The sequence below is a fragment of the Myxocyprinus asiaticus genome, chromosome 8, assembly GCF_019703515.2.
Source record: "Myxocyprinus asiaticus isolate MX2 ecotype Aquarium Trade chromosome 8, UBuf_Myxa_2, whole genome shotgun sequence".
In the NCBI taxonomy this organism is placed as follows: domain Eukaryota; kingdom Metazoa; phylum Chordata; class Actinopteri; order Cypriniformes; family Catostomidae; genus Myxocyprinus; species Myxocyprinus asiaticus.
The window spans coordinates 8786864-8814291 of record NC_059351.1 but is presented as its reverse complement, the minus strand read 5'-3'; the positions used below and the strand labels follow the sequence as shown (position 1 = coordinate 8814291).

General features: G+C 36.7%; 1 protein-coding gene across 1 annotated transcript in view; it reads right to left on the bottom strand.

The window, feature by feature from the left end:
• LOC127445291 (zeta-sarcoglycan-like) overlaps positions 1–27428 on the bottom strand; it is a 419585-nt gene that overhangs the window by 29345 nt on the left and 362812 nt on the right. Inside the window, exons 6-7 of the mRNA XM_051705268.1 lie at positions 26955–27027; positions 3962–4085 (exon numbers count right to left, since the gene is read on the bottom strand). Coding sequence (XP_051561228.1) covers positions 3962–4085; positions 26955–27027 — 197 coding nt within the window. The remainder of the gene's footprint in view (positions 1–3961; positions 4086–26954; positions 27028–27428) is intronic.

Sequence of the window (27428 nt, the reverse complement as noted above, 5' to 3'; positions counted from 1 at the left end):
TCCAGTGATCTATTGAAGATCAGTGTGAAGATGGGGGCCAGCTGGTTAGCACAGGATTTTAGACAAGTGGGTGAAACCCATTCTGGGCCCTATGCTTTCCTTGTCTTTTGTTTTCAGAAGACACGGCACACCTCCTCTTCACAGATCTTAAGTGCAGGTTGAGTAGCAGAAGGGGGGAGGAGGAGGGTTGCAGGAGGTGTTGATGTTTGTGTGAAGTGAAGGTCAAAGCGGGTGTGGGGTGTGAGATTGAGCCTTTCAAATCTACAGTAGAACACATTCAGGTCGTCAGCCAGTTGTTGGTCCACTACAGTGTTGGGGATAGGAGTCCTGTAGTTAGTAAATTGTTTCAGGCCACTCCACACTGATGCAGGGTCATTAGCTGAAAATTATTTTTTTCTGCTTATCAGAACAACTCATTTTAGCCACTCTGATTTCCTTATTCAATGTGTCCCTGACCTGATTGTTTAAGATTGTATCCCCACTTCTGCAAGCGTCCTCTTTTGCCTGACAAAGCTGCCTGAGTTCTGCTGTAAACCATGGTTAGTCATTGTTATATGTTAAATAAGTCCTAGTAGGAATGCACATATCCTCACAGAAACTGATATATGATGTCACAGTATCTGTGAGCTCATCTGGATTAGTGTCTGCAGCCTCAAAAACACTCCAATCACTGCAGTAAAAGCAGGCTTGTAGTTCCAGCTCTGCTTCATTGGTCCATCTCTTTACAGTCTTTACTACAGGTTTAGCTGTTTTTAGTTTCTGCCTGTAAATTGGAATAAGATGAACCAGACAGTGATCAGAGAGTCCCAAAGCTGCACTAGGGACAGAGCGATATGCATCCTTTATTGTTGTGTAGCAATGATCCAGTATACAGTTGTGCTCAAAAGTTTGCATACTCTGGCATAAATTGTGAAATGTTGGCATTGATTTTGAAAATATGACTGATCATGCAAAATTAATTGTCTTTTATTTAAGGAGAGTGATCATATGAAGCCATTTATTATCACATAGTTGTTTGGCTCCTTTTTAAATCATAATGATAACAGAAATCATCCAAATGGCCCTGATCAAAAGTTTACATACCCTTGAAGGTTTGGCCTTGTTACAGACACACAAAGTGACACACACAGGTTTAAATGGCAATTAAAGGTTCATTTCCCACACCTGTGGCTTTTTAAATGGCAATTAGTGTCTGTGTACAAATAGTCAATGAGTTTGTTAGCTCTCACGTGGATGCACTCAGCAGGCTAGATACTGAGCCATGGGGAGCAGAAAAGAACTGTCAAAAGACCTGCGTAACAAGGTAATGGAACTTTATACAGATGGAAAAGGATATAAAAAGATATCTAAAGCCTTGAAAATGCCAGTCAGTACTGTTCAATCACTTATTAAGAAGTGAAAAATTTGGGGATCTCTTGATACCAAGCCAAGGTCAGGTAGACCAAGAAAGATTTCAGCCACAACTGCCAGAAGAATTATTTGGGATACAAAGAAAAACCCACAAGTAACCTCAGGAGAAATACTAGGCTGCTCTGGAAAAAGACGGTGTGGTTGTTTCAAGGAGCACAATATGACGATACTTGAACAAAAATGAGCTGCATGGTCGAGTTGCCAGAAAGAAGCCTTTGCTTCACCAATGCCACAAAAAAGCTTTGTTACAATATGCCCGACAACACCTTGAAATGCCTCACAGCTTCTGGCACACTGTAATTTGGAGTGATGAGACCAAAATAGAGCTTTATGGTCACAACCATAAGTGATATGTTTGGAGAGGGGTCAACAAGGCCTATAGTGAAAAGAATACCACCCCCACTGTGAAGCATGGTGGTGGCTCACTGATGTTTTGGGGGTGTGTGAGCTCTAAAGGCACGGGGATCTTGTGAAAATTGATGGCAAGATGAATGCAGCATGTTATCAGAAAATACTGGCAGATAATTTGCATTCTTCTGCATGAAAGCTGTGCACTGTGACACGGTCATTTCATTTTTTTTTTTTTTTTTTTGCCATGTTTTGTTTTATGATTGTGCCATTCTGTTATAACCTACAGTTGAATATGTTAAGAATATGTGTTTTGCCTGCTCACTCATGTTTTCTTTAAAAATGGAACATATATTACCAATTCTCCAAGGGTATGCAAACTTTTGAGCACAACTGTATATCTGTCTCTGGTTGGGCATGTAATGTGCTGTTTGTATTGGGCAGTTCACATGTGAGGTTTGCTTTGCTAAAATCCCCATGAATAATAATAACAGAGTCCGGGTATTGTTGTTCCGTGTCTGTGATTTGATCAGCCAGCTGTTGCAGCGCTGCGTTCAGGCACATGTGTGGTGGGATATAAACACTCACCAGAAAAAACGTGGAAAACTTCTGTGGTGATTAGAAAGGCTTACAGTTAATAAAAATTGCTTCCAAATTAGGACAGTACATCTTCTTTAACGTTGTTACATCTGTACACAAACTTTCATTGATGTAAATGCATGTTCCACCGCCTCTCGTTTTCCCTGTTAACCCTGCGATGCGATCTGCTCTGAACAGCTGAAAGCCCGACAGATGTAACAGGCTGTCCGGAATGGCTTCACTCAGCCAGGTTTCTGTGAAGCACAATGCAGCAGAGGTTGAAAAGTCGGTTTTGTTAGGAAGAGAGCGGAGATTCGCTAGATGAATACTAGGCAGCGCTGTTCAAAAGCCACTCTGATGAAGCTTGACCAGCGCGCCGGCTCCCTTGCCTGCATCTCTTAAACAACACAGCTGCGCCTCTGACTAAAATGTCCAGCAAAGCGTCTGAATAGTCAAAAACCAGGAAAAGATTGTCTGGTATGTGCTGTCGAATGTTCAGCAGTTCGTCTCTGGTAAAACTCATTGGAAACAGATTACTAAACACAGGACAAACCAACAAAAACAACAAAAGAATTGGAGAGCTCCACACCGAGGCTGCCATCCATGGTGCCATCTTGATCTTGATCATTGTAGGGGACCCTGATATGGATAAGAGGGGTCTTGTGTCACCCTGAAAGGGGTTCATTTAGCACTTTTACATGGCTATTTTCCAAATAAATACATACATACATACATGGACATGAAATACTGATCTGCATTGAAATTATGTTATTATGTGAGAAGAAAGAGACCACAGAGTCTCCAGAAACATTGAATTCCAACTTGGGTTTGCGTTGGAGTTCTGATGAACATGTTGTATATTTTGCAACAATCACTAACTGTTTTTCTTTCTTTATTTTTTTATCCTGCTTATAACAAGACTGCTTGCTAAATAAGTGAAAAAATGGACATGCAATATTAATTTGAAATAATTTTATTAGCTTACTTAAAGAGAATACAGAACGCTAGGAGAAGTTGGAAAGATATTCTGATGACCGGTGAAATATCACTTTATCCTCAGATGTGCGGTCATTATTCAGAAATATCAGACCACTGGTTCGCCCGATTGACAAATCAGAATCGAGTATTACAGAGAGATGTATAACTATTTTTTTTAACCACAGTTTTGTCATATAAACATCGGACAACACTAGTCAAGGTGTATGTTTGTTTTTAAGTTCAGCAAGCGAAAACAATGCAATATAAATATGTGTTGCCTTATCATTGTATTTGTATTATTTTACATTATCCAGTCTTTTTATTTCATACAATTCAGACTGCAAACTCTCAAATTGGGTAAAATATAGATTCACCATGACACAGCATCACTTTGGAATATCAGTGCAGGAAACACTGGTACAAGCTAATCTTTTCCATACCACCAAAGTAGAAAGTAATTTGGCCTGTCAAGCTCCATAAAGGACAGCAAAAGGCTGTAATCTCAGTAACTCAGCAGTTACTGTGTCACCCCATTTAGGATTGAATTTGCAACCATTGTCCACCATAAAGAGAATCCTACATATACTACTGCATTCAACCTTCCTAACATTCACAGTTACACCAATACACAAATATACATACTCACCTCTCCTTCTGAAGACTCTAAAGTGAGGTCTTTCCTACAGGAAGCTTTGAATTCCCCAACTCCTGCATTCACTTCAACACCTTTAGGGGCCTCCAGTGTCAGTGTCCTCGTCGGAGACTCTAGTCTGTTGGAGGAAAACAGACTTTTATGATGTAATCACCATTCTCAGAGACTCCAGCCAAAAGCAACAAGAGGTCAAATGGCAAGAAATGCATTTAATATACAGACTAATTTTGGGCTCCATATTCAAGCTTTATTTCCCATATGAGACTGGTGAGAGAGAACAATGAGCAAATTGAAAGGAAGGAGAGAACGAGAAGACAGAAATCAGTATGTGTCTAAGATCCGTCAGAGAAAGGGATAACTGATTGAGGCTGTCCACTCCTGAATATCTACTGCCTTAAAAACACAGCGCAAGTAGCAATATCGATTAGCAGAAACAAAAAAGAGTGAGAAAGTGAGAAAGTGTTATAAGAGAAAAAGTAGGCTTAAGACATGTTTGCAAGTCTGTTCTAAAACTGACCGTATTAACCCATTTTAACCTGGTATTAACATCTATCTCAGGCAATCTGATTACAAATGGTCAGCACTACAAACAAGTATAACATTTTTGTGATCAGATCCTTAAAACTACATTTGAAATGCTTGTGACATTATTGTTTTTGTAGCATAAACGCTAATGTGTCCTGGACAATAGCGAAGGACTTCCTATTCACCTGTCAAAACAACAATTTTATTTATTTTTTTGGGGCACTTTTAAGTCCTCGTGGTCGTAGTGATTCGCCTAAATCTGGGTGGCGGAGAATGAATCCCAGTTGCCTCCGTGTCTGAGACCGTCAACCCATGCATCTTATCATGTGGCTTGTTGAGCGCGTTACCACGGAGACATAACGAGTGTGGAGGCTTCATGCCATCCACTGCGGCATCCACGCTCAACTCACCACGTGCCCCACTGAGAACGAACCACATTATAGCGACCACAAGGAGGTTACTCCATGTGACTCTACCCTCCCTAGCAACCGGGCCAATTTGGTTGCTTAGGAGACCTGGCTGGAGTCACTAGCAAGCTAGTGAACTCCAGTGGTGGTAGCCAGCGTCTTTTACCACTGAGCTACCCAGGCCCCCTAAAACAACAATTTTAAACTTTGGAAGTAACATGAGGCTTAAAAGAAAATAACCATCCAATCTAACTTTTTTTGGAAAAGCACATACATTTACATGCAGAAGACATCATTTCACATCATTTTGACATCTTCAGTGTGTCTGATATCAATGATACAGTGACACAGATCATATGAAGCACAACAATCTAACATTCAATACAGGTACTTGACTAATATCAAAGGTGTTACAAGAAAAAAAAAAAGAAATTATGATCCAATGTGAATTTTCTTGATAAAAAAATATGATCGTGCCTGGTAACATGTGCATGTAAAATGGCTAGAAATAGCATTTTAGCTTAGCGTAAAGTTGACAATTTACACAAGGTTTATTTCTATTTCTTCTGCTCCAAACTTACTTCAAACTTACTTCTCTGTCTGCTCGTATGAATGTAACACATCATAAGAAAGTGTTTCACCGCTGTTCAAATGCACTTTGGATCGCATCATTTATATGTATAAATGTTTTCCATCTGAAAGGACTAAATATTAAATGAAACAAATGACAATAAAATGCAAAGTAATCTCTTCAGTAATCAAAATACTTTCTGAATGTAACTGTATTCTAATTACCAGTGATTTAAATTATAACTGTAGTGGAATACAGGACATGTATTCTGCTACTCCCCAACCCTGTATATATACACTACCGGTCAAAAGTTTTGAAACACTTTTTCATTCTTTATTATATATATATATATATATATATATATATATATATATATATATATATATATATATATATATATATTTTTATTTTTTTTTATTTTTTTATTTATATTTTTCACATTTTAGAATAATAGTAAAGTCATCAAAACTATGGAATAACATAAATGGAACTATGAGAATTATGTTGTTACTAAACAAAATCCAAAATAAATCAAAACTGTGTTATATTTTAGCGTCTTCAAAGTAGTCACCCTTTGCCTAGAATTTGCAGACATGTACTCTTGACATTTTCTCAACCAACTTCTTGAGGTATCACCCTGGGATGCTTTTTAAACAGTATTGAAGGAGTTCCCATCTATGTTGGGCACTTATTGGCTGCTTTTCTTTATTATTTGGTCCAAGTCATCCATTTCAAAAACTTTTTTTTTTTTTTATAAAATTTTCGTTTTGTAATTAAATATATGAATATGTTGGCACAATTATATTTTTGTCTACAAAACTAATTTCAAACATTTAAGCACACGCCTTCAGATCAAAAGATTTTTAAGATCATAAGAAACATTTCAGTCAAGTGTTTCAAAACTTTTGACCTAATTTGGTACAAAGAAATCACTTGCCATTATATCAAACACTGCTGAAAGCTATTTGGTTCATTAAATGAAGCTTAACATTGTCTTTGTGCTTGTTTTTGAGTTGCCACAGTATGCAATAGACTGGCATGTCTTAAGGTCAATATTAGGTCAAAAATGGCAAAAACTTGTCTGTCAATCATTGTTTTGAAGAATGAAGGATATACAATGCTTGAAATTGCCATACACAATTTCATACAAAGGTTTACACTACAGTCTTCAAAGACAAAGGACAACTGGCTCTAACAAGGACAGAACGAGATGTGGAAGGTCAGATGTACATCTAAACAAGAGGTTAAGTTCATCGGAGTCTCTAGTTTGAGAAATAGATGCCTCACATATCTTCAGCTGACAGCTTCATTGAATTCTACCCACTCAACACCAGTTTCATGTACAACAGTAAAGAGAAGACTCAGGGGTGCAGGCCTTATGGGAAGAATTGCAAAGAAAAAGCCACTTTTGAAACAGAAAAACAAAAATAAAAGGTTAGAGTGGGCAAATAAACACAGACATTGGACAACAGATAATTGGAAAAGAGTGTTATGGATCTTAACCCCACTGAGCATTTGTGGGATCAGCTAGACTGTAAGGTGCGTGAGAAGTGCCCGACATGACAGCCACATCTATGGCAAGTGCTACAGGAAGCGTGGGGTAAAATGTCACCTGAGCATTTGGACAAACTGACAGCTAGAATGCCAAGGATCTGCAAAGCTGTCATTGCTGCACGTGGAGGATTTTTTTATGAGAATTCTTTGAAGTAGTTTAAGAAGTTTTTTTTTTTTTTTAAATTGTAATAGTGACTTATAAATTGTGATCAGTTGATTGCCTCTTTGGTGAATAAAAGTACCAATTTCTTTCTATAAGAGCAACATCTATACAATATTCCAAACTTTTGGTCGCCAGTGTAATATATATACAGTTGTGCTCAAAAGTTTGCATACCCAGGCAGAAATTGTGAAATTTTGGCATTGATTTTGAAAATATGACTGATCATGCAAAATTAATTGTCTTTTATTTAAGGAGAGTGATCATATGAAGCCATTTATTATCACATAGTTGTTTGGCTCCTTTTTAAATCATAATGATAACAGAAATCACCCAAATGGCCCTGATCAAAAGTTTACATACCATTGAAGGTTTGGCCTTGTTACAGACACACAAAGTGACACACAAAGGTTTAAATGGCAATTAAAGGTTCATTTCCCACACCTGTGGCTTTTTAAATTGCAATTAGTGTCTGTGTATAAATAGTCAATGAGTTTGTTAGCTCTCACGTGGATGCACTGAGCAGGCTAGATACTGAGCCATGGGGAGCAGAAAAGAACTGTCAAAAGACCTGCGTAACAAGGTAATGGAACTTTATACAGATGGAAAAGGATATAAAAAGATATCCAAAGCCATGAAAATGCCAGTCAGTACTGTTCAATCACTTATTAAGAAGTGGAAAATTCGGGGATCTCTTGATACCAAGCCAAGGACAGGTAGACCAAGAAAGATTTCAGCCACAACTGCCAGAAGAATTGTTCGGGATACAAAGAAAAACCCACAGGTAACCTCAGGAGAAATACAGGCTGCTCTGGAAAAAGACGGTGTGGTTGTTTCAAGGAGCACAATACGACGATACTTGCACAAAAATGAGCTGCATGGTCGAGTTGCCAGAAAGAAGCCTTTACTGTGCCAATGCCACACAAAAGCCCGGTTACAATATGCCCGACAACACCTTGACACGCCTCACAGCTTCTGGCACACTGTAATTTGGAGTGATGAGACCAAAATAGAGCTTTATGGTCACAACCATAAGCGCTATGTTTGGAGAGGTGTCAACAAGGCCTATAGTGAAAAGATTACCATCCCCACTGTGAAGCATGGTGGTGGGGATGTTTTGGGGGTGTGTGAGCTCTAAAGGCACGGGAATCTTGTGAAAATTGATGGCAAGATGAATGCAGCATGTTATCAGAAAATACTGGCAGACAATTTGCATTCTTCTGCACGAAAGCTGCGCAGGGGACGCTCTTGGACTTTCCAGCACGACAATGACCCTAAATCACAAGGCCAAGTTGACCCACCAGTGGTTACAGCAGAAAAAGGTGAAGGTTCTGGAGTGGCCATCACAGTCTCCTGACCTTAATATCATCGAGCCACTCTGGGGAGATCTCAAACATGCAGTTCAAGCAAGACGACCAAAGACTTTGCATGACCTGGAGGCATTTTGCCAAGACAAATGGGCAGCTATACCACCTGCAAGAATTTGGGGCCTCATAGACAACTATTACAAAAGACTGCACCCTGTCATTGATGCTAAAGGGGGCAATACACAGTATTAAGAACTAAAGGTATGCAGACTTTTGAACAGGGGTCATTTCATTTTTTTCTTTGTTGCCATGTTTTGTTTTATGATTGTGCCATTATGTTATAACCTACAGTTGAATATGGATCCCATAAGAAATAAAAGAAATGTGTTTTGCTTGCTCACTCATGTTTTCTTTAAAAATGGTACATATATTACCAATTCTCCAAGGGTATGCAAACTTTTGAGCACAACTGTATATACGTATATATATATATATATATATATATATATATATATATATATATATATATATATATATATATATATATATACAGTATATTACACCCCTTCAGTACCAACGGTGAGTTGATGGTGTTGGGTGAATACAGAACAGTAGTCAGTGGATACCGAATGACCTGACAGAAACGAATATATTGGCTTAATGGTTCCCTCTTTTTCACTCTTCTCTTTCCTTCCTTGTTTCACCCAATATCCGTGAGATCCCCTGTCATCTGAAAAGAAAAACTCAATCAGGGAATTGATTTTCAATTCATACATGCTCCAAAGCAATTCAGCAGCAAAACAAAATATCTTAAGTGTGCAGAGAGTGGACTAGATTTTATATGGAATTTTCACATTTTTCCTACGTCTCGTGATGCTTAGTGAGAAATATGGGCGTTTCTTCTGTTGTCAAGTTAACACAGTTGTTGTTGCGGCGTATGTCCATTCATTCTTTCGTTGTGGTGTTGGGATTTTGAGAAGAGTGTGTATGATTTTGTATGGACATACATCAATCACTATATCAGTGTGTTACTGAACGATAATAAACTGCAAAAAGTATTAAAGACAAAGAAAGCGCGAACAAAACTGACACGCTGTTTCTCCCAGATGCAGTTGAGAATTAATCTAAGCACAAATACAACATTTTGAGCAAAATGATTGGTTGTTTTAGTGGAGTACCTGTGTTTGTTCAGCTTCAGATGTGTGTGCTTGTCATCTTGTCACCATGCATGTTCAAATCAGACAGACACACTAAGGAAGAGCTGTGAAGTTCTCATACTTGGTGATGTAATCACTTTTTCAAGTTTTCAGATCGGATGGTTATTTCCTTTTAAATCCGTACATAAATTTAAACATTTGTTAGGTGGGTGACTGACTGGTGAGAGGTGGTGCTTTGCTGCTGTCCGGGACGAATCAGGATGCTGTTTTAAACCTCAAATGCGATGTGGTTTTTGACTACCTCTGTATGTGTTTTTTGATTATCCAGTCACAAAATATTTTGCACCCCGTTTACAACTATATTTAGCACTGGCCTTTGCGATTAGATCATCTGAAATGCGTCTTATTACCAGCTGTAAACAGGGTCTTAAAACGACTGCAGCCAGAGCTAGGGAATGCAGCAGAGTGAAGCCAGGGTGTAGATTTGGCTTGAATATTGGGAAAAATATTCCCAACACCCCTGGGTAGAAGTCCCACCCACATTCATTTCCCCAGTAAGACCCCCAGGAAAAAGGTAGATAAGGGAGTCCTGCTTTAATCTCTTATTAGCCATAATTCTTTATTCCACTAGCAAATTCATAGCATCACATTGCATCAACTAGGCACTCTTAGTTATCTGTACAGGTTGAATTAAGATTACAAGCTTACAATTTGTAAATCTAATGCTACTCCAAAGTTGCCTTTTATGGTTTGACCTTGACTGTGACAACTAGTCAGGCAATCACTATGATGTGCTTTTGATGTGACTCTGATAATAAGCTTTTAATAGGTGAATAGCTTGAAGTATGTACATTGATGCACTGGGTCTTTGTAGCTGATTATATTGAAATCAGAGTACTGTTTGTAATTCCAGCCTGAGCTGTGGAAGTAAACATAATAATACTGATGTTAATGCTGGCAACATTCATAGTGCCATTTATTTGCAGATGTCACTTGTGTATGTCAGAAACTGCACCCTAAAATATGTCCTCACTACATAATACTTAGTAGCTACTTCAATACACTGTACATTTGTGGCTTCAAGCGGAGTAAGAAAAAATGTAATTACAGAGTTATGTGCACATGAATAAGCAAACAAAGTCATACAGTATTTACCAATTGGAAAGCAATTCTGACACCTAAATTGGTGAGCTGTGATGTTGAAAGGGTAGTATGCAATGTCAAAGCATGGCCGGGTGTGTGTGTGTGTTTTCAATTCAAATTCCAACTCAAGTTCTAAAAGGGGTTTCATTTTTAAGTTCGGAAATTTTGCCCAACCCTGGTCTACCAATAAAATAAATGTAAATGTAATGGGCTGGTGAGATGGTATTGAAAAAGAAAGAAATAAATAAACAAATAAATCTAACCTACTCCTTAAAATAAATAAATAATTCATTTGTAGAAGCTCAACTGTTAATATGTTTGACACTTTCATATATATCTGACACTTTCATGTTTTTTTCTGAATCGGGTTCTTTTGGATCATGTTTGTGTAAAGGTTTTTTTTATTTTTTTATTTTTATTTTTTTTAACAGTAACCCATCAAATTAGGCTTTCGTCTCTCTAGAGATTTGTGTGTTTGGTCTTATCATTTTTCTCTGTGTCTCCAACATGCTTATGGTCACAGGAGTTGGCTACTGACTTTTGACTTTGGAAAATAAGACCAATGACAACATCAGGGAGCTCAGTACCAGTCACTAACCTTTAACTCTTGGTTCCTCCATATGTACTAACATTTGGTTGCATCCTTTCAGACTGATGAATGACACTGTACCATGGGTAGATGAACATCAGCCAATGCCAAAGATGAGAAAACTGTTAGATTTGACATTTTCAATCATGCCTGTGTTTTAAAGTTTCTTTCTATGAGCTTACTGGGTTCCATGATAAACCAAGGGGACTCATGAAACTTCATTTGGAAAGTTTTAAAAGTTGTGAGTTGGTGGTACCAAAAAAAAAAAAAAAAAAACTGTTTAACATGGTTTTCTGTTCTTAGTTAGTTTATGCTGGACTAGCTGGTCTCCCAGCCTGGTCAAGCTGGTCTTCAGATGGTCTCCAGCCTAGCCAAGCTGGCAAGGGCCCAAAACCCCTTTGAAACCAGCAAACCAGTACAGAGTGGGAGACCAGTTAAGACCAGAATACCACCGTAGGCTGGTTTAAGCAGTTTTTTTTTTTTATTTTATTTTTTTAGCAGGGTTGTATTATTGCAAACATTTCAAACTTCAAGTGCTTCAATCTGAATCGTGATGTTGCAGAGAATGGTGTTGAAAATAAGGGCTTTCAAGAAAGTTCACCAGAGCTGTTGACCCTGTGAGTGGGTTTTCTTTATAGCTCACTGAGCTCATGACCCAAAGGCCCATTTCTTGTCCTCAACATTCCCTGACAAATCCTCTAATCGTCAAAAATTTCTATTGCAGCCTGGCTGTCTGCTGTGTGAAATGTAGCTGGGGAAATTGTGGCTGGCAGCAAGACCCTGTGAGAAAACTTAAAGCAATTTCATGGCCGTGTGCATCCATTGCTGTTAATTTAATCGATAGTGATAGAACTGGGGGACCATCATGGTCTGAGTGGGAAGCTAGAATAAGGTAGTGCCACTAGGTCCCTAAACCAAAGCTTCAGGAAAGAAGGATGTTCCAGGAATAAAGGAATGATATTGTATCTCAATTTGCTCCTGTTAAAGAATATCATTCACTCAAGTGAGACCATGTGGTTTGTGAAGTCACCACTTCAGGGCCACTTTGAATAAAGATGCAGTGTAAGAATTTGGAGAGGAGAGAGAGTAAAACGTTTTTGAATTTGTATGATTTTTTTTACCACTTTGTTATTTTGATTATATTTTTCTTTCGTTTGAAGTGTAATTTCAATTTAGAAATATTTTTGGTTTAATCTTTTCATGTTTCAATAAGTTAATTTAATTTTTCAAAATAAAAATTGACTGGTAGAAGTGAAGTGCATACCAATACAATCACTGTTAATACTAGTCATGGTTTGTGTGTCAGTAGAAATATGCCTGACATTTATTAAGGAAACAGGTAATTCACAAAAGAAAATCATTTTCAGTTCTTCTAATTGATTGCATAAAGTCTATTTACACTACCAACTTCTTATGAATGTGTTTTCTTTGTTTACATCGCTGGTGCTTGAGGAAATGAACTATATAATAGGATGCAGATGTTGGAAAAACTGGAGAAAACCTCAGAATTAAATTGGACTTTATCCAGCCCATTTGCACGTTGCGTGGGCGATTTCGCCAAACCCACTTGAGCCTTGACGTAGTGCATGCTTGCATGAAAATACCAAAACTTCATGGCCATGCCCATTGAATTTGCGCTTATGACTTATGGCATTATGCTGCACTTAATGCTAGCGCTCTCAAAATATCTTTGAAAATTGTCACCCCTTGGTCACCATTCATTTTCACTGTATGGAAAAGAGCAACGTGAACATCCTACCTAACATCATCTCCCTTTGTGTTCAAAAGAAGAAAGAACGTCATACAGGTTTGGAATGAGGGTGAGTAAATGATGATTAACTATTCCTTTAAGAATTATTATAGAATCCTTAAAGGAACACATACACATAAAATATACACATAGAATGGAGAGTACTTAAGATTCATTTAATGAAATGATACATATACTGTGTTAAAGTGACTTTCATTGTGTGGAAAAGACAGATGACAACAGGGGCAGTTTACTGAACTGCTCAATAAATGTGAAGGTCACCACCACAGATCAATATAACCTCAAAACCACATACATCTTCGGGTTCCAAATCATCTAAAAATTAAGTTAATGCTCTTATAAAAAAAAAAAAAAAAAAAAAAATAGTTTGCTTATCCATGCTGACAGTATTAAGAATGGGCTGAGAGCTACAGCACTGCAGAATGCCAGAGTAATCCCTGTCTGATAAGGTAATCAATGCATTTGAAGGTCAAGAGGTGGATGTTCTCAATGTCTGAATGAGTGGAAGGTAATTTAGTGTGGATTTGAGAAGGCTGTGTTGCCGTGATTACAGCTGGACAGACTCTCAAGTACTGCATATAATCATATATTACATATACAGCTGACAATCACATATGGTTGACTTCATGACTCTCTTCAAGAAGTTCATCCTTGTAGTACTTAGTAAGATAACTGAAGCACCTCATTCTTATGTTCTCAAGTCTCCCGAACTCTCAAGCCAATCAAATTTAATTTCAAGGCACGAACTTGCCCAATCAGTCACTTATGGGCTCAGGGTAGCAGTGGCACTTTTATCGTGATTTAGAACCATCTTCTTCTAGTCAAACTTTAACCCCAACCATTATGAGAGTTAAAAAAAAAAAAAAAAAACTTCATCTGGAATGAAAGCTGGAAAATCCAGGTATAAGGCGATTCTTGTCAAACACTTGACAGATGAGTCTAAGTGTGGCCTTTAGCTGAAGAGATGGAGAGATATAAGATATGGTTAATGTCCCTGACTGGAGTCTGCAGGCTGAGATATGATCTTCATGTTATTAAAAATAAGTTATATGGCATTTGAAAAAGAGGCTTACTAGAGTCCCTTCCTCTTGGTTGAGACACTTTCTTTGGTTTACAATAATAGAGTCCAGATAGTGAGGGAAAAACCATTAAAAAAGGAGTGAAATCTATCTCCTTCTATCGATCTATCTATCCAATGGGTGGATGGATAGATGGATGGATAATAGCCCTTTTTATCCTCTCTAGAAAACAGATTAAACTAATGTACTAGTGCTTTTGATAAATTAACACCCACCTGCTCACTATTGTAAGTCATCACTATTGCATGCCACTCAACATCTAGCTTTAATCTCTATTTAAAAAAAAAAAAAAATCTAAAATAGATCTTAAGAATAAAATATGGTAATATCAATCAGTGATTGTTCTTTCACAATGTATTTCCATGGGAGCAAAGGTTCACATTGTATCAAAGTGACACAATGAGGCTCAGCGAATGAATTGTATAATTTCAAAATATGGCACTGAATCTGAATTAAGACATATCATAAACTTCTATTGTTTTTATATAAAGCTAATTAATTCTAAAAACTAACCCTAACACTGAAAGAAAACTTAAAGCATTTTAACAATACAAAATGTTCCCAAATGTCCCTGATTTAGCTAACCTCTAATTAACATCAGGGAACAAATGTCCCTAAACCATAGCTAAGCACATACATACTCACCAACACACACACACAGAGGTAATTTGCCTCAATATGCCAAAATGGTCGAAGGCAAAAGTCCATTTCGATTGGCCGTGCAGATTCAGTTGAGCAATAAATCTGCCAAAGCCCCTTAACCAACTCTCTCTCTTTTGGTTTCTCTCAATCCATAATTATGTTCTGAAGAGGCAAAGGGCATGCTGTCTCATTTGGGTTAGGCTACTCTATACAACTGCAATTCAGTCACACCTCTGCAAGTAAGCACCCATCCCTCTTAAGGCTTCAGTTCAGTTTAGTTGTCAGTGGAGAATCCAGCTGGTTGATTTTTTCTTGGGTAAAATAAAAAATAGATGCTATTTAGAGACTTTACAAACTCTCAGAAGTGAATATGGTGCTTCTCTAAATAAGGACTAAACACAGCAAAAAAAAAAAAAAAAAAAAAAACTCATCCAGAGTTGAGGGTGATTTTAAATATAACGTTTTATTCAGCACTGAAAAGCATCTGTATAAAATAGCTCCACCTCATTAAAATGTACTATTAACCCAATATCTGCAGAGCTATGCATAATATAAAACTTGTTTAAATATGTGCCAGCCTAAGGAGATGGGGCTTCCCAAGGTTTTTTCCTCATCTAGTAACATCTTTGGGAGTTTTTCCTTGCCATTGTCACTTCTGGCTCACTGGGTTTTGTAAGGCACTATTCTTTCTTAATTAACCCTCGAAAGTACTACCATTAACCTTAAAAAGGGGCTATTTTTCAAAAGCACATACATCGCCTCTGTAAGATTCAAAACATGGTGCTATACCCCTGAAAACCAATAAATTTATGTTTAAACTATGCAGTTTTTTTTTTTTTTTTTTAATGTTTTAGTTTGTAATTTAGAACAATACTCATAATAAAAGCTCAGTCTCTCACCCTTGTTCTCCTGATTACAGTGTTAATCATGTGACAAATTTGAAGTGAAAAAAAAAACCCATCCCTGCTGCTCAAAGTTCCATTAAGTCAGCACAGTCAAATAAAAAAGCTTTGCTGGATAGAATAATTAAAGACAAAGCGAAGGGGGCTCGAACCGGGAACCTTCTTGCTGTGAGGCGACAGTGCTATGACAGTGTCACTGCATGTTATTAACTTTGTATGCAAGTCCGAGTATATTTGCATTTTGCAAATGTTACAAAAAGTTAAACCAGAGTGCTTTGTGTTCACCTGCACATTAATCGATGTTTACTTTCACGTGAATTTGTCGCAAACCACCACATATGTTGCGAGTGCACATTAAGTGCTCCAGAAGTGTTTAGTCTTCAAAAATACTCCAGGAGCTTTTCTGCAAAACGAAACAAAACAAACATAGCAAAACAAGGCACAACGTACAGACAAGAACCGAAACTAAACAAAACAAAACGAAAAAAAAAAAAAAATCAAACCAAAACAAGGCACATCATACAGACAAGCTAGTATAAATATTCCACCTTAATATCTCTGTATCTCTCTCTCTCTCTCTCTACATTGTTATTGTCAACCTATCATTTTATGACTAGTCATTGTTCAAACACCCTTCAACTAGTGATTCTGTATAATTTTCATAATGTTTAGTCTGAAACCAGGCTCAGAATTCTGCTACATCTATAATAAACACCAAACAAACAGAGAGAGAGAGAGAGAGAAAAACAACAACAACAAATAAAAAAAAAAACAACAACAAGTGAAATCGCCTCCCACATCAGTGATGAAATAACCAGCACTTGTGTTGGTGCAAAAGTTGTTTTCAGTGGCAAGAAAGTAAAGACATTGGCGATATTGAAAAATATCTTGGAGTTTCTTTCTGAGGTGTGCGCTTTAGATGGATGTGGACTCGAAGAGTGAAATTCTCAGTCTCTCTCATCAGCTTCTGGGCAGCTAGATCCATTTTCATCTTATTATACCTCACATTAGCTGGCAGAGTTAACTGATTGCTAATGGTACAACTTTGATGCACTCTCACCTTTTACCTACCCAACCGGTAGGCTATTAAGAAGCTTGACTGAACCCTACAGTAGGGCAGACGAAGGTGGATAATGATTGTGAGGCTATTATCATGTGCTTAAACTTGGTCTATGGCCTTAGGGTTTGTTCAGCCAAAAATAAAAATTCTGTCATTGTTTCACTCAGACTCATGTTGTTCCAACCCCTGTTTGACATTCTTGCATCCATGGAACACAAAAGGAGATAGACAGAAACAGTTTTTGGATTTCAACATTATTTTCAGGACTAGTGTTGGGTTCAAGTCCGCCTTAGTCGAGTCTGAGTCAAGTCCGAGTCTTTAAACAGTAGAATCCGAGTTGAGTCTGAGTACAAATGGGGCCGAGTCAGACTCAAGACAGAGTCCATAACAGGCCGGGTCCGAATGAATCTGTTCATGAATCTGAATTAAAATTGTAACCGAAAACTCAACATCAATATTTTAATTTTATTTTAAACTTCACACCTAAGAAAAACAGTTTGTCAATATAAAATGTAACAAAAACACCTCTGTTGCCTTTCATATATATATTTTATGATTAGTATCCTGCTGAACAGACTTCAAAATGGTTTCAGAATGAAAGCATATGCTTTAGGTGTATGAAGACAAAACTGTCCTTCAACACAATTCTTATTGCGTTCTGCTGACATTTCAATTATTTGTTGCATTTTCCCCTCGACTCAAACATAGACTAAAGAAAGTGAAAGCTGCATTAGTCACTACAACCAAGGTTATTATGTTTTGAATTTTAATTTAGTTTTTTATTTCTACTTCATTTTAAATTTGTAAATTCAATTTAATTTAGTTTTATTCAAAATTATACCTATCTAAAGAAATAATAGTCTATACTGAGATTTTTTTCTGAATCTTTTTTCTCTATCTGCCGACTGATTTGGGAAAATACAGTACATACAAATGAGTCAACACAGTAGTAATTAGCACTCGCTGAGAAGTTAAGTCTCACAATTTGACTGCAAATGCTACATCCGAAACACTGGAAAAGCCCATTGATAATATTAGGGCCATGTCATCACAGACATGATTTTCTAGTTAATTTGTGGGAAACCACACAATGCAGGGTAGCTCTGCGCGCTGCTCATGTACCTAAATCACTGATGCGTCCATGTGCGTCTCGCAGCAGCTGCCGTAGAAGATAAAAAAAAAAAAAAATTAAAAAAAGAATAATAATTTATATTTGCTTGAGCGGCAGCCATGTTGGTCTGCAATCAGTCTGAAATCTTTAAATACCAACCAAAGAAAATTTCATTGAGCTCTTCTTTAACTGCAAAAACATGGAGAATAATAATTCTGAGTCATAAATTTAACAGATTTGTCCTCCAAATGTGTCAGAGATGTAGGCTAAAAAAGACATGCATAAGTTACCCGGTGGTTTACAATAAAATATAAAATAAAAAATTTAAAATAAAAAAACGTCATAACCAACTAAATTCATCTCGTAACATGAGGTTAGCTTCATACACAAACTCTATCATCGAATAATACATTTATTTTATAGACTATAATTGAATTATAAACAAAACATTTCACTGCCCAAAATATACTAATATTTTATTGTGCATGGTTTAATGTTGTGAATGGTGGACAAATGCTGTAAAAGAATGTATTTTAAGCAACTCGTCAATGCTTTGAAAATAGTCAATCAATAATAAATAGGTGCTGTTTATCTGTTTAGAGTTGCTGTCTGCTTTAGCAATAATGCTTTTTTCCCCAACTATTTAAAAAGTTACACAATTAATTCATCAAGCTATCATGGACCAGTTCAAGCTGACAACACTGTGTGGACCACAAGAGACTACAGAAGCCTACATGTGTAGATACATTACACCTAAAAACACTTAATATCCGATATTAATACTATTTTTATATATTTTTATTTTCGATATGCTGTTTTTAGTAAACTGTGAGATACATGATGTGGGTGTCTTGACTCAATGAAGTTCTTGATTTTAAGTTTTTAACCACAATGAAACCGCAATGCAAGCACCGTCTTGGCTGCACAAACACCACATGCAATTTGACCAGTTGTCAGGTCCTGTGAAACTGCTTTGATTAGTTTCTATTACATTGGATACATACCCATCTTTATGTTTTCGTCGTGCCAGCCACCTCGTTAGTCAATGTTAAACAGTAGTCTCTGTAGTAATATTCATGCGTATTGGTTGACTGATGAGTGTGACTGGGCGTGTGCATGTGTGTGTGCTTGTGTTTGCTTAAACACAGTGAAACAACTCTGGCTATGTCTACGACTTCAGGGGCTAATACAGCTGCATGCAGACCGTGATGTGTTCATTAATTTCTGTTTTATTTATTTATTTTTTAATTTTTTAATTGCATCATTGCAAATGTCATGGACTCGGCTGGACTCATTTAAATTGGACTCTACTCCAAGTCCAAACTCGAGTACCCCAACTCTATTCAGGGCACTTAAGAACATTTTACCCCCCAGTTCCAATTTTCGTAATTCTTCCGGATGTTTTACTTTTACTTGTCCCATTGTTTTCAATTTCACTGTATTACAGTTAATAAAAGACTGTGCTGTACAATGATATTTTCTTTAAAATGAAATGAAATTAAAGGTAGTACCAAGGGAGTACTACTATGATGTATAAATACATTACAATTTAAATAATTTCTATTTTTCATTTTACATTGTAGTAATGAGAATATCATATCCTATCATATCATATATATATATGATATTTATTTATTTTTTTTTTCATTGCACCAATGAGAATTGGGAGGTAAAATGTGCATGGAAAAAAAAAATGCAAGAATGGTCACAGAAATGGGCTTAATTTTCTATATACAATAAGTAAGTAAATAAAAATGGATTGTTTCTTTTTATTTTGGAGTAACTTATGACCAGGACATTTTCTTGACAGGTTTCGTGAGATTCAATCATTGAGGCTAACATTCTGCCTAACATCTCCTTTTTGTGTTCCACAGAAGAAAGTCATATGGGTTGGAATGACATGATGGTGAGTGAATGATGACAAAATATTCATTTTTGCATAAACGTTTACTTTAAACACGGTCTTAGGTCCAACACCAACTGAGATGACAGTGGCCTAACAAAGAAAGGAATGTGAGGCGGAGTAAAACATGAAGGAAAATGGAAGCGATCCAAGTTGTCTCAAATTGTGGTAATGTTTCTGTCAGAGATTTGCCGTTTAATTAATGAGAGCCTAACGCAAGTTCAAACCTCAGCGCTGAACTAAACAAATGAAAGCAAATGACCAGAAGCATGCCAAGAATCATAAAAGATGGAATGCCTATAGACGTTGATTGGAATTGCGGTTAGTGTTGCAGGAATGTAGAGCCAGGTTTTAATCCCTGGCAATCAAAACATTTGTTTACTCACTGCAGTTGTCTTTCTTGCTGATGTGGATGCTGTAATTCATAAAAAATGTATCAATATGAAATTGGCCAACACTAATTTTGATTTTAAATTTTGTGATGAACTGTCACAAATCGCATAAGATCCCATTATTCAATCAATTACAATGATCATAACAGCACACAGAGCAAACAATCAGGCACACATGGTTAACAAAATAATTAATAACTATTAAAAGGATCTTTAAAGAAGAACAAAAAAGAAAAATACTCTGTAATTAATGTATTCAGCTCATTTTAATGTCATTTGTGAAATATTCATCAGAACTCTGGACAATCATCCATTTTTTTCCCAGGGAAAATAAAGTGCATACAATTACTTATTTTTTTGAATTACCTTTTTTAATGCTTCCAAATAAGCTGAGAGAGAGAGAGAGAGAGAGAGAGAGAGAGAGAGAGAGAGAGAGAGAGAGAGAGAGAGAGTGTGTGTGTGTGTGTATGTTTTAAATGAAAGATATAGCTTGCAGTGCCAAAAGATGACTGTTATTTGGATAGTTTATTTGGATAGTTTATTTGGATAGTTGAGCTAATTGTATTAATCAGCTGTTTCCCAGCACAGGGATTTTTTTTATTTTTGCATTGGGCTCAGTGCTAACTGTGCACTGATTGTGTCAGTTTGACTGATTTATTAAGTTTGACTATCATAATAAAAGCATTGAGATTTATTATTATGTATGGGATAGGTTTGATTTGACATTGTTTGCATACAGTAATAAAAACAAAAATAGGTTGACAAACTCTAGCAATGTCTAAAAAGTTGACTTTATCAATAAGGTGTGATAAAATGTAGCTTGTGCACCTAATTCATAAAGAAAGCTTAGACGTTCTTCAGCAATTCTGTTTTATGCAGCTATTTAGAAATTAATGTGTAAAAGAAAATAAAGTCTTTAATAACATAATAAAATAGGAATTCACACATTTTAAATGTAAGCAAACTATAGACTGTAATGGTACAGAAGATTATGAAATCAGTGGAAGAAACTAAGATATTTCTACAAACAATTCTGGACTTACCATTAAGGACCATTAAAGGTCCTTAAATTACAAAATAAATAAATAATTAAATAGCTGAATATTTATTGAGCATCCTATCATAATTAATCAGCACAAAACTTCTCCATAAGTTTAATAAGCCTAATTCATTCCTGAAAACATGCATGTGAAGTTAATTCTCTGAAGTCGATAAGAAGGTAATGATAATTACCATTTCCTTATGATAAACAAATGAATTAAGCATGGGTAACACACAGTTTGGTCCTGAAGATAAGGATACTACCTAACCAGGCATCTCTATTGATTTCATTATTTGATGCATTTAAAACAGTGTGGATGTAGTATCATTTTTAAACAGAAAATTATACCAGAGTTTAACTTAATAATTGAATGGGACTTTTTGCATCAACACTCACATCCTAACATTCACTACTTTGTCATTTAGATGTTACTCTTATTCAAAGCCACTTCACCTGGACTAACATGGGATTAAGTGCAGTGCCTTTTTTAGTTTTGGGTGAACTACTCCATTAATCAAAGCCTTACAAGAGAAACTTGAAAAAAATGTTATTTCAAATATAACAAATGTACACTTAGAAATATGGCTCGTCACACATACAGGTGCATCTCAATAAATTAGAATGTCATGGAAAAGTTCATTTATTTCAGTAATTCAACTCAAATTGTGAAACTCGTGTATTAAATAAATTCAATGCACACAGACTGAAGTAGTTTAAGTCTTTGGTTCTTTTAATTGTGATGATTTTGGCTCACATTTAACAAAAACCCACCAATTCACTATCTCAAAAAATTAGAATATGGTGACATGCCAATCAGCTAATCAACTCAAAACACCTGCAAAGGTTTCCTGAGCCTTCAAAATGGTCTCTCAGTTTGGTTCACTAGGCTACACAATCTTGGGGAAGACTGCTGATCTGACAGTTGTCCAGAAGACAATCATTGACACCCTTCACAAGGAGGGTAAGCCACAAACATTCATTGCCAAAGAAGCTGGCTGTTCACAGAGTGCTGTATCCAAGCATGTAAACAGAAAGTTGAGTGGAAGGAAAAAGTGTGGAAGAAAAAGATGCCCAACCAACCGAGAGAACCGCAGCCTTATGAGGATTGTCAAGCAAAATCGATTCAAGAATTTGGGTGAACTTCACAAGGAATGGACTGAGGCTGGGGTCAAGGCATCAAGAGCCACCACACACAGACATGTCATGGAATTTGGCTACAGTTGTCGTATTCCTCTTGTTAAGCCACTCCTGAACCACAGACAACGTCAGAGGCGTCTTACATGGGCTAAGGAGAAGAAGAACTGGACTGTTGCCCAGTGTTCCAAAGTCCTCTTTTCAGATGAGAGCAAGTTTTGTATTTCATTTGGAAACCAAGGTCCTAGAGTCTGGAGGAAGGGTGGAGAAGCTCATAGCCCAAGTTGCTTGAAGTCCAGTGTTAAGTTTCCACAGTCTGTGACGATTTGGGGTGCAATGTCATCTGCTGGTGTTGGTCCATTGTGTTTTTTGAAAACCAAAGTCACTGCACCCATTTACCAAGAAATTTTGGAGCACTTCAGGCTTCCTTCTGCTGACCAGCTTTTTAAAGATGCTGATTTCATTTTCCAGCAGGATTTGGCACCTGCCCACACTGCCAAAAGCACCAAAAGTTGGTTAAATGACCATGGTGTTGGTGTGCTTGACTGGCCAGCAAACTCACCAGACCTGAACCCCATAGAGAATCTATGGGGTATTGTCAAGAGGAAAATGAGAAACAAGAGATCAAAAAATGCAGATGAGCTGAAGGCCACTGTCAAAGAAACCTGGGCTTCCATACCACCTCAGCAGTGCCACAAACTGATCACCTCCATGCCACGCCGAATTGAGGCAGTAATTAAAGCAAAAGGAGCCCCTACCAAGTATTGAGTACATATACAGTAAATGAACATACTTTCCAGAAGGCCAACAATTCACTAAAAATTATGATGTATTCTAATTTTTTGAGATAGTGAATTGGTGGGTTTTTGTTAAATGTGAGCCAAAATCATCACAATTAAAAGAACCAAAGACTTAAACTACTTCAGTCTGTGTGCATTGAATTTATTTAATACGAGTTTCACAATTTGAGTTGAATTACTGAAATAAATGAACTTTTCCACGACATTCTAATTTATTGAGATGCACCTGTAAGTCTTACTTTAAGGTGGTCTAAACAACTCATGCTAAGGAACCTGTGTTTTTACCCAAAGTATTTCAACAGGATGCAATAAAACTCTGTCTGTGAGACCATATCATAAGACAATATACTTTAATAGACTCTATTAAGTCATTACATGTTTCATTTACTTTAACTGTGTAATTCTGAACTCTCAGAGGGTCAGAGACACTGAGGAAGAAGGAGATTGAGTTAGATATGTGAGAATGCGAAAACAGGACAAACATTTGTTTACAAATGTTTCACACACCAAGGATGACACAGAGCTAGCTCATAACTCATTAAGTCAGCTCTTTTCAATTTGCTGCTAAGCATGGCGATAATGAACACACTTCAATAAAACAATAATTAGGAGAAATTGAACTTGGTTTATATGTTTCCTACTTTCGATTTACAAAATAATGAGGGCAAGAGTGGAGTGAAACATACAAAGCGTGTAATAAGGTATTAATCCCCGCAAAGTGGTGAGGGAATGTTAATACACAGGTCAGCCAAGGATGCAGGCTTCTATCTGAGGACAACCATCTGAAACTCATGTTCATTGTGATATGGGAGGTTGAGAGAGTCATGATGAGGGTACTCATTCTCTACAGAGTTTGACTCAATGAAATTCTGTGGCTTCTCTTCTCTGTTGAAATAGATGGCAGACTGGGCAATGCTCTGGATATTTTTTTTTTTTTAATCATGCATTTGTATCTAATATAGTCGCCAAAAAGCCTATATTCACATTTTAATGAATTACAGTGACATGCTGACTTATTGATTTCTTCTCCAAAGATACATCAGGTATGGTAATGGTTATAATAGACCTTATTCACAGCAGGGCCATCTTTGATTTTTGATGGGAATGGCAACGAGGCTGTGAGGGATAGACATACAGTCTCTTCAATGGGCTGTACTGCAGCTTAAAGTGCTTTTGGATCTTTCCGCTGTCAGAACATTAAAACAATATCTTTCCAAGAACATTCACGAGACAAAAAAACTCCAGACAACATGAGTTGTGGAAAATCATATGGGATCTAGGAGCTTTATGCAGCTTTATACAGTGTGTTCCATTGAAAAGATGGTAAGTCTAGCACTCACATACTGGTTTTCTTTCCCTTTAAAAATCGAAAATGGCGCTACTGTGAATAAGGTCTGTAGGGTTAGTGGTTGGTTCGTTGGGTCGAATTGCATTCTCACCACATGTGAACCGCTCCAGAGTTCATCAGACTGAGACTTCTTTGACCAGGTGGTCTTGGACCTATTGTTTTGATGCAGACCGATTGCCATGTTCATATACAATACAGTCATGCCTAAACGAACCACACTATGGGAGAAAAAGCACTAGGTTCCGAAATAAATGCTCCAAATGAACCAGGTGTGAAAAATGTCAATATACAGTGTTGCCAAAAAGTATTTTGGGTACTTAAGCCACACTTCAGTATGTATGAATGCCTTTGCATTATATTAGAAAATATCAAGCTGAGTAGCATCTGCAAACAAATGATGCTAGACCTTTTTCTCAAAATTAACTTAACTTTTCTTAGTCATTTTGAAAATTGGGTAGTTGACTAGAAATACTTTTGGGAAGTTGACATGTCCTGCATTGTGACATTCCATATTCCATATGAAAATATTTTTAATTGAGGGACTACATGGAATATACTACATGGAATGCTTTCTAAAGTGCATCTGACAGTCAACTGAAAGTACATTTCTGCATAGCCTTACACCTTAAAGTCTTGGCTACAAAAAAGGCTAAGAACATTTTCATTGTTCATGCCCTGAAAAAAAAAATAAAAATAAAAATAAAAATAAAAAAGAAAGAAACGTTCATTGAACACACATTGACCTTTTGTGACATCATTCACCAATAGCGGATATGCTTACACACACTATATGGGGTAAGTTGTCACAATGAACCCTGCCACTAAACCAGTAGCATAGGTTTGGAACAATGGGGAATGATGGGGGAAAACCACCAAAACAAAATCTATGCCTCTCTTTAAATCTATGCCTGCATTAAACTTTTTTACTTTTCAGCAGAATTTAAAAAGTAAAACAATTATAAGGCACAAAATGATTCATTAAGTGACAAATATGGCAAAATAACTAAACAATGTTTTGGAAATTATTACATTTTTTTTTTTTTTTTTTATTGTATAAATTATGACATTTAAAATGCATGTGACAACCTGCCCGGTAAAAATGTGACAACATACCTGACCTAAAAACACATTTAAACCTTTCGGTAGCAACATTACTCATAATATTGCTGACCCTTGCAATAATGTAATGTATGGTTTGAATATGTTCACCCAATAGCTAAACCAAAAATGGTAGAGTACTTCACAAAAGGTATTTTAATTAAACAGGATTTTGAACTAGGTGTTTGAAACTAACATAAAATAATAATAATAATAAAAATAAAAAATAAAAATACTACAAGAGAAAACACATTTGTGCAACTGGACTTTTTACTGCAAATTTTATTGTTAATGAAACATAGCTCTTATGACATCTTCCCCATGTGACAACTAGCCCCAGTCTCCCCTATATTGTTTTATAATGTAAAAACAAAATTTGTTCTGCAAATTGTTTATAAATTAATTCCAATTGGTTTGATAATTTGTTATCTGAAGCACTGACATTTATAAGTTTTAAAATGTGGCTTAAGTGTCCAAATACTTCTTGGGTCCACTGCAACTGTGCGCACATCCAAAAAAAGGAGTAAGATCTGGCAACCTTGGATTCATAAGTTCAAACTCTGATCGTGCTTGCCATCAAGATAAGAAATAAGTCTAAAACATTCCTGGTGAAAGCTTAAAGTCTCATAGGTAATGTCACTCTCCCTCCATTAACCCAGCAGTTCTCAGATTTTTCCTACATCGGAAGTAGATATGATCCAGGTGCATTCACATTAAGTGAGTTCATAAGAGATTGGACAGCACTCAGCAGTGCTCTATCAAACCACACTGAACCGCAAAAGCCCTTGGTTCCCCCCGGTAACCTTCCTACTTGTACACTGAAAGTGACTTCATCCATCATGCCATTACATAATTTCCTGTAGTTGTACTAAATAGATCGGAGAGTTTGGGAGAGTGAGAAGCTTTGAGATGCATTAGTGACCTATTGGACATCCAATCAGATATCAACTAGTGAAGACAGAAGAGATTAGATCAATCCGATTGGCCTATCCACTGGTGATGGATTGGGAGTGTCAGAAAGGTCTTATCCTCTTTCTTATTACCAAGTGTGAATGGGACAGTTTGTCATTGAATATTGAGGATATAAAGCTTCTATGGACAATTAGGAAGTGGACATTCATTAAGGTTCATGTTTAATAACTTCATGCAGTACTTTCTCTATCCCTCGCTTTTCTTTTTTCTGTCTTTCATTAATCTTTTCTCTCTCTCTCTCTCTCTCTCTCTCTCTCTCTCTCGGTTATCTGTGTGAATCACGCATGCTAATGTGATACACTAAGAAAGACATGTCTTACTTCAGGTCTTGGAATGGTTCAGCTCGAACATGTGGCGTCTCCACTGAATGACTAAACACAACTCCCTCATTGCCTAGAGAGATAAAGAGACAAAAAAAGAGAGAGTGAAGAGTGGTATGACTAAATTAGAACACAGTGTCGACAAACATAATTGTGGAAAATAGCACTTGTGACCATAGTGTTAAAAAGGCAAATGTAAATCAAATTAGGAATCCTAATTTTTAACAGGAACATTCAATAATTTGTGGGGTAAACTAGACCTGCACCAAACCAGTATAAACCAGCCTAGACCTGCGTGGGAATTTATGTTTGCAGCAGGGTGAATATACTGTATGAAGCCAGCTGACCACATGATGAAAGAGGCCAAGATATTGTAGCTACTGACAGTCCACGTCTTTTCTGAAAAAATAAATAAATAAATAAATAACAAAATTAATAAATAAATATAAATAAATAAATAAATTGCCTGAGGAG